This window comes from Fundulus heteroclitus, chromosome 8 (assembly GCF_011125445.2).
Source record: "Fundulus heteroclitus isolate FHET01 chromosome 8, MU-UCD_Fhet_4.1, whole genome shotgun sequence".
Taxonomy (NCBI): domain Eukaryota; kingdom Metazoa; phylum Chordata; class Actinopteri; order Cyprinodontiformes; family Fundulidae; genus Fundulus; species Fundulus heteroclitus.
This window is the reverse complement of record NC_046368.1, coordinates 28587590-28596344: the sequence shown is the minus strand read 5'-3', so window position 1 is coordinate 28596344 and position 8755 is coordinate 28587590. Positions and strand designations below refer to the sequence as shown.

General features: G+C 40.1%; 1 protein-coding gene across 2 annotated transcripts; it reads left to right on the top strand.

The window, feature by feature from the left end:
- The first annotated feature begins 249 nt into the window (after positions 1–249).
- Positions 250–8735, top strand: si:ch73-234b20.5 (uncharacterized protein LOC449923 homolog). 2 transcript variants are annotated; one of them, XM_036140517.1, is made up of 3 exons: positions 250–354; positions 1196–1366; positions 8186–8342. In XM_036140517.1, exons 1-3 carry the CDS (start codon positions 352–354, stop codon positions 8321–8323), a joined length of 312 nt encoding a protein of 103 aa, XP_035996410.1. In that variant the 5' UTR covers positions 250–351; the 3' UTR covers positions 8324–8342. The 2 variants fall into 2 exon arrangements, with proteins under 2 accessions (XP_035996410.1, XP_035996409.1); XM_036140516.1 differs by lacking the exon at positions 250–354 and adding an exon at positions 553–858 and having other exon boundaries at positions 8186–8735.
- Positions 8736–8755: the final 20 nt, after the last annotated feature.

Below are 8755 nucleotides of genomic sequence, written 5' to 3'. Positions count from 1 at the left end.
AGTAAAAAAATTAAATAAAATAAATCATACATTCAAAAAGTGGAGGTCACTATAAATGGGCATAAAGTTGGTATGCAATCTAGAAAAACCTAAAAAGGCTTAATCGCTGACGAAGAATATTGCTACAGAGACTCCTGCTTCATTGTGGTGTGAATAAAGCAGATTTGGTGTTACTCTGGTCGCCATGCTGCTAACATAACAAGCGACACAGCACAGGATGAGGAAATGAAGTGGAGCAAGAGCGTGACTTCACCCCTTTATTGCCTTGCAAATCTGCCTGTGTCGAAAACACACAGCCCTTTGCCCGGACATATCAGCAGAGCGCTGGCCTGGATCCTCTCCTGACAGCTGATGGTATGTAACAGCCATAGAACTGCAATTAACAGATGTGTTTTCACCAGGTGATGAAAAATGATTTCTTTCTTAGATAGCTTTGTTTTTTTTGTTTTTTTTTTATAGACACCTAGCAGTCCAGGAGCATTTCAATGTGCGCTCGCCCTTTAGTAATGAATATTCAGCAGCCGTGTTACTGAGAAGCAGGAAATGAAAGCGCAGTCTGAGTGTGATCGGAGTTAGTTGCTGTAGTTCTTTGTGGTGATGGCAGACAGCTCCATTAAGATCAGTGAAATTTTGATTGAGGCAACAGGTAGTTAATGAGTAACTGAGGCGAGGTGCAGCCTTTAGCAAGCATTTGTTCAGCTCAGACTGTGTGAGTCATAGGAGTTACAGAAGAAGCACCCTGAAGGTCCCAGCTTGGGATCATCATACAGGCCGGACAGTCGCTGGAGGTTTTTCTTAAGAATTTGTTTATATGAAGCTGAGTTTGGTCGGTTGGGATTAAAACAGAGAGCTACCATGGTAAGTGGTGTTTTTTTTGGTTTTTTTTTACACAAATGTTCAGGTTTTATTTCAATGTGTATTCTTCATGTTTGAGCTGATCCAGGTTTTTATTCTGATAAGATTGAACATTTTTTTTTACCATCCACAATGTCCTCAACTGTAAAAACAGATCTTGTTACGAATAGGGCAGTTATCAAAGTCTTTCCTGGATAACACAGTGGCAGGAAGAGAAACTAGGCCAACAGAGGTGACGGCTGAACGTCCACTGTGTCGAGCTGCGAGACTTTCAGTTTCCACTCAATGTTTGGACCAAGCAAAAGTGAAAAAAAAACCTGCCCGCCGTTTCGTCCCGCAGGCTGAAACCAACCCTCAGCAGCCCGCCACGGGCTCCTCCGGCACGTTCGACCAGGTGCAGAGTCAGGTCAACGAAGTTAAAGTTATACTCAAAGACAACATCAACAAAGTGCTGGAGAGGGGCGACAAAATAGATGACCTCATCGGCAAGACGGACGACCTCCAAGCATCTGTGAGTATGAGATAAAGACCATGAAGTGGAAGCCTGGTGTCCCTTTTTTTTATCAGATATGACAGATTGACTTACTGCGTACCTCTCAATCTGTCCGAACTTTGTGCTTTAACCTGATTTTAGTACAAAATCACTGAAGTCAGCCAATAGCTTGTTCAAAACAAGACAGACAAGAAGTTAAAGAGAGATTAGAGAGTGAAAGCTTAAGACTGAGTCTCTTACGGCTCATCTTAAAGGAGAAACCGTTGGCGTTTTCTCGTGCTTCTCAGCCGCTTCTGTAAATTCTCAATTGAAACTTTAAGCCAGCCTCATAGCGGCAACATCTCGCTGATATTATAAGCAGAGTCTGCAAAAATAAACTAATAGCAAATGGCAGAACTTCTTCTTGTATTAACCTGAAAATGCTTACCTGGAAAAAAAATACTTTACATAAGCCATGCAAAACACAGAGACCTGCAAAACCCATTCACACTCCTTGCAGTTTTTTTTTTTTTTTTTTTTTACATTTTGCCCCATTACTAACACAAAACACTATGTATTTCATTGGGATTTAATGTGACTGACCAACACATGGTAGCGCATAGGCGTGAAGTAGTGGGAAGAAAGGATGCATGGCTTTCACAGATAAACACCTGAAAAAGGCGGGTGTGTTGCAATGAGCCCTCTTCTACTCTCACACCCCCGAATAAAACTCTGGGGAACCAATAACGTTTTTGTGATCTAATCTCCGTGTTAATACGGCTGTTTGGTGAAGGGCTCAGAACTTATCAGCGAATGAACAGCATCGTGAAGCCCAAAGAACACAGCGGACAACGTGTGGAGAAGTTTGAAGCTGGGTTGGGTTAGAAAACAATGTCGCTGAACATCTTCGCTCCATCATCTGAACAAAACGCAGTGTTTTAAGCAAAGTCTAACACTGAACATCCCCCTGGATGCACCGTCCTCACTGCGAAGCACGGTGTAGGCGGCATCATGCTGTGGGGATGCATTCAGAGGTGGATAGAGTAGCCAAAGATTGTAAGAGTAGCACCACTTCAACATGTTTTCACTGAAATCAAAGTTAAAACATAGCCAACCAACAAATGACTCAAGTAAGAGCAAAAAAAAGTATTTGGTAAGATGGGTAATTAGGTACTCAGTAACTAATCCTAATTTAATATTTGAAAATGATGTCATTGGTCAGGCAACTATATTAAGTTATGTACAATTTCTGGTATTTTGATGACTAACATGAAAAATATAGAAACAACAAACTGTTATAAAGTAACACATTCAGGCAGAAGAAACAGTTTTCTAAATAATGATTTCAACACAGGACAGTGCAAAGTACTTCCAATGATAATATCGACTGTTTACTGCATGTTCGATGAGCTCAGCAGATAGAAAATACCATTTAAGCAACACAACTTGTGCAGAAACAAGAATTCTCACTTCAACGTAAACTGGATGTGTCTCTCTGGTGCATTTTTGGTTAAAACAAGTCTGTTCTTTACTCAGTGGAGTTACTCACGGCTGGTAGCGTAGCCGGACATCTTACTCCAGCAAGAGGTAGCGATACTAACAATATCACTTAGGTAAAAGTAAAAAGTACAGCGCAGTAAACTACTCCCAAAAGTACCCTTTGTTCTAAAGATTACTCACGTAACCAGTTACAACCCACCTCTGAATGCATTTCATTCGTTGATAGTTAGATGCATGCAGCCAAATGCAGGGCATTCCTGGAAGAAAATGAGTTGGTGCAAAGCAACCACGCTACACATGCAGGCATGGCTACAGTCAAACTTTAAATCCAGACCTAAATCCAGTTATGAATCTGCTGCAAGACTTTAAGACTGATGTTTACTGATGTCCTCCATTCCAAACCTTCACAAGAATTGCGTAGTTGGTTGAGACACACCCTACAAAATTTGCCACTGTAAGAAAAATGTCTAATCAGAGGGGCTAAACACACACGGCCCATTTTTTTTTTGTTTTTAAAAGGTTGAAGAGCTATGTATGATTTTCTTTCCACTTCACTAGTTTGTGCCACTTTGTTTTGGTCTGTCACATACAATCCCAGTTAAAATACTTTGAGGTTTGTGATAATGAAGCGACAAAATGTGAATCTACATTAAGAGATATGTGCTTTTGCTCTAATGTGGTCATAGGAAAGAATATATGAAATGTAGCTAAAAAAAACCAAAAACATGATCAAGTGACTTTGAATGGCAGAGAGGATATACAAGTAGAAAATAATTATGGTTTAAAAAGAAGGCCAAATCTGTGGAGAGATGCCAGAGCAGTCACCAACATGCACGGTATTACACGGTGCACAAATCGTGCCTGACCTCGGGCAATAACAAATAACTATGAGCGTAATGCCCATACAATTACTAATCAGCTCATGTTCTACTAAATTTACAAATGCACACATTACAAACTAAACAAATAAAAAAATTTTGCCAGAGGTCCACTCATCTGAGCGTTTTTACCCCTGAAAAGCTTGTGCATAGAGTTTGAAATCTGAGCGCACACATGGCTTAGCATCCGCAGATCAGGTTACAAGTGCATACAAAGCAGCTCGGGTGTGCAAGGGGACGCTTTCAATCCGTCCCCACGTTTATTTGGGATACTCGCTGCATAAAACATAGAATTAGAATGATGTTTTAAAAATCTTCCAGCATAAAAGAAATGGTGATGGCAGCATCATGTTGTGGGGTTGTTTTTCCCTGTCAGGGGTTCTGGCCTCAGATGCAAAGCTGGATTGTTGAAGCTGTTCCAACAGGGCAATGCAGACGATGGCCAAACCAGGTCTGAGCTTCGATTGGATAAAGCAGGCTAACATAGAGTTTCTGGGCTAGTTTCATCGACATAGGGACCTCATTTCTATTGAGTACTTGTGTGTGACGTTCAACAAACCTTTATCGGCTTTGCAGAGAAGAGTTGTCAAATACCCAGCCAGATTCTCGTTGATACCTACAAAAGGCTTATGATCAAGATGCAACTGCCTTAAGAAACAGGTCAGCCACCAAATGTTTTAAAAAGAATGGCGGTGCAGCTTTGAGTTTGTTATCGTTCAGGTGTAAAAGTTTTTACTTTTGCAAAAACATGTTTCAATCTATATTTGCTCTGCAAAAGGCTGTTTGTTCACATGTCAGAACGCTGATCCTGATGTAACCCGCGTACTTGATGCAAAGCCTCATGGGTTATAGGAGTAAGGTGGATATTCTCATTTTAATTTATTTTTTTTACACACGCTTACTTAATTTTAACCCTTATTTTACATATTTACTAGAGCTGAAACAATGAAATCATACTAATTATTTGGCCTTGGATAACTAATATCACATGTTGGTTGCAAAAATATACACTGCCAAAAATATAAAGATTATTTTCCTAACCCAAATATTGAATTTAAACTATACTCTGTAAAACAAACGTGTATTTATCGACATTAACCAAGTAACCATCTCTGCTGAGCTGCTCTTTCCCTTCGCACAAGTTAGCTTGGGGTGAATTTAGATGAAATGACTTCCATAGATGAAGAAATGGTGTTCAAAGTACAGCTCAGTGTTATGCTGGGAAATCAATATAACCGCTGTAAAAAAAAAAGAGAACCAGCATGCTTCGATGCTCTGACCACCAGGCTATTTTTAGCAGCCATTGACAGTCAAAGTTTGCTTCTCTGGTGTTTCATGTATTCAAACACTGCTGCTACCTTTGCTCCAACAGAGGTTGCATGGTGCCGTTTGTGTTCATTTAATCGGATGGAAGCCGCCGGGATGTAAACAGCGTCTTATTTGCATTGTGCGTGCAGCAGCCGACGGTAAAAACGGGAGGTGGCCATCAGACTTTCACAGCAGGAATCGACTGAATTTAGTTCCAGTTCCAAGTTAAACACTCAGACGGCCTGCTTTGCAGCAGTAAGCATCGTGTCTTCCTGTGAACGCCAGCCTTCCAGAGTCTGCTTTGACAGGCGACTGGAAGTTACGCCGCCCAGTGGTAGCCTGTCTAAACAGCGCACTCACGTTTCCATTTCCACGCTGTTAAAATGTACTTATGTCCAACTAATTAATTTTAGAATGTACAAAAAAAAGTGAATTTCTACCATTCCCTACAGTATCTCACAAAAGTGAGCACACACCCCACGTTTTTTTAATATTCTATTATGTAGTTTCATAGCACAACACTGGATATTATGGAGGACCCCCTCCTACATGGTATCAAAGTATCACGTCTTCAGTGTAACACCATAGAAACGTATCTTAGGAATGTGCGAGGTTATGTGACATAGCCTCCTATAAATGACAGCCAGCAAGCTACCCTGGAAAATTATAAATACTACCTCAAATAAACCATAGAGAAGAAATACCCCATTATCTGATAACCTAAGTGATACACCTTTCCAGCAGGACTTATTGTTTTTGAGCTGCTGACGGAGGGAAAACTTCTTGAAACCATGCAAGCAAACTCGTTTGCTCTGTAGTACAACCTAACAAGCAATCTTTTATGCATGCATAGTTATTTAGAACCAGTTATAAATAAAATAGTAATTTTATGGTTAAGTATTTAACCTGAACTGGCCTTACCACTAACTTGACTTTAATTTAGAGGGGCCTCACGTATTTTGACCATAAAAAGAAAACACACAAAGAAAAAAAAATCAATGTGCCAAGCGTTCATCCTGATAGTGTTTACATAGTCCTTTTTGAACCTGAAAATGACTTTCCACCGGGTGCGGGCAGCAGACATAAACACTGCTGTGCCGTCTGACAGTTCACCATACCCACCGGAACGGCTAACCCTCGGTGAATACGCATGCGTTGCAGTGAAACCTGCATAATTGTTGATGTGTTACATAGGGCTGGACGGTATAGAAAAAAAAGCATATCAATAAAATAGAAATCATATCGATATTGATAATCATCAAAAAATAAAAAACATATATATTAAGTGCAGCCCGGGTTACTTTATGCTATTTTTAGTGACCGATTTTTAGATACAGAACACACAAGCACTGAATTCAAACTCTATATTTATTCAACCAACTTTTTACCAAAACTACAAGTTTTCAAAAAATAAAAAAGAACATGTGCTCTCTGAACTCTTTGAAGGGGGCGGAGCGTTCCTGGGTCTGCGTTTCTGATTGGTTGGGAGGATGTAATGACTGTAGTATTAACCTACATGGTTAGAATGCAAAAGGAAGGAAAGCTTTATTCTATTGAACTTTTATTGACCTTTTTTTCTATCATCTATATACATCTATCGATAGATATATTTTGATATTGAATTATCATCCAGCCCTACTGTTACATTCCATTCATCATTTTGGCATACCTCCGACTACGAGGGATTTATGTTTATTATATTGCACATTAATCGCACATTTAAAGCAGTGTTTAGCCACTAGGGGTGCTAAACCAGTAAATTCCAAGTTTAGGGCCCCTGAGGGCCACTGGCAACACTGCACTGTCGCAAAATGAAACAGTCTCCTCTAATTGTAAAGACAAGGACACATTCACCCCTCTAGATTAAATCCTACACCAGAGGACTAAAAAATATGTCTGATCAGTTGTCATATGTTTTGTTTTGTTGCTGCCACAACCTAGAATGTGACATGTGACCTAGAGCGATCCCCTCAAGTTACATAGTCAGCAGCCCGCACAGAGCATCGATATGTCCCAAGTGCTGTATATTGACCGGAAAAAATATTTACCATATCCAGTTGAGCTTAGCACCTTCCCCCAAACTAATCAAAATTAAACATGTCAAAATCGGTCAAAACAGTATTGCCTTCATAAACTGTATTTTCTAACAAACACCATCATCATACATCTTCACAAGTGTATGCTGTTTCGATAAAATATTCTTCAGTGACAGACGGAGGTATAAAAATCAACTACTGGCATGGTATTCTTATTCTACCAGGGTACGCCACACCAACAGAACACCGGCAGCACCATGGAGCTGTCAGAAAGCAAGATGGCCGCCCTGCAATGCCTGTTGCTGACTCAATCGGTTCAATTGCTTCTCCTTGTTTACTCGTATGCAATATCATACGTCCAGTAACAGTCTGATTCTGGTCAAAGGAGCGAAAAGACAGCATAAATTAGCTTTGTGACCATCTTTTAGTTTGACCAGCATGTTTGCTTTGACTGGAAGTAACACGATTTCGTAGTAGCATTTTAGAGTCGTCCAGGACTGACTTGAGCCTTTAGTTCCATCTGTGGAGGAAGCTAACGATTAGGGTGATTGTACAGAGGCCTTCCAACTTCAAACAGGTAGAGCTCATTAACAGTGATGTGTACCTTTTTAGGATACTAGTTGCTGCTTGTAAAAAAAAAAAAAAAGCCATCACTAAATGTCAGCCTGAGCTCCTCCCTCACTGGCATCAGTAGTAAGAACTGTGAAGAGCATCCATCTCATTGAGATGATGACGTTTACTCTTCGCCCACATCAACAAAAGGGGCATTTTGGAGAAAATGGGACTGCTTCACACAATCTTATCGTTCTAAACAGTTTTATATTGAGTCTATGTAAGGATCTGTTTGTACCTTCCATGTTGTGTTTTATTTCACTTTCTGTCCATAAGTACAAAAACATAAAAAATAAAGCTTAAAAGGCAGAGCTCATCAGTAAAGAGGCATCTTCAAATTACCAGCAGGAACATCCAAAATGACTTTGCGTTGGTCGATCACGTTAAATTCAAAGAAAAAGGAAAATTGAAAGTTTTGGTTGTATTAGTACAAAACATGGGAAAGGCCCAAGTTTTTTTTTTATATACTATAGTGAAACAAAGCACTTCCTTCCTGTTCTAAAATTTGCTGCTTTGCTTTTCAGGCGGACTCCTTCCAACGAACGTCCACACGGGTGGCCCGGAAATACTGGTGGAAGAACATTAAAATGATGATCATAATCGGTGTAATTGTGCTGATTATCCTGATTCTCATAATCCTCGCCGCCACCGGCGTCATTTAACCCCCCCCCCCCCCCCCCACCCCCACCTCACCTCTGAAGCTGATGCAATCACCGGACAATAATTTGCACACATGAACGTGTTTTTATATATGTATATGTACTTCAAAATCTGCATGTAAACACGGTTATTGGTTAAGCTCTCCGTGATGACGCCTGATGATGTGAAGCTAAAAATCCCAGATGCAGAGATTAAACGACTGCAGACATCAGACCGAAAACACTCCACACGCAAAAAAAAATCACTTAATTCCTGTTTAACAAACACAGACGAGAGCTATTTTTGTTGTTTTTATTTCGATCATTTCAATGTCCAATACATCACGTGTATATAATGTATGTTTTTGCATGTCTAACTCTGTGAGAATATTTGTATTATATAACTGATGAACACCATAAAGTAGGTAAACTGTGATCTGCTCTCATTGCTGCTGT

Bases quoted from the DNA above. Each gene is read 5' to 3' on its own strand.
- si:ch73-234b20.5 (XM_036140516.1), top strand. The intron at 1,367-8,185 runs GTGAGTATGAGA...TTTGCTTTTCAG, and splicing joins CGGACGACCTCCAAGCATCT to GCGGACTCCTTCCAACGAAC.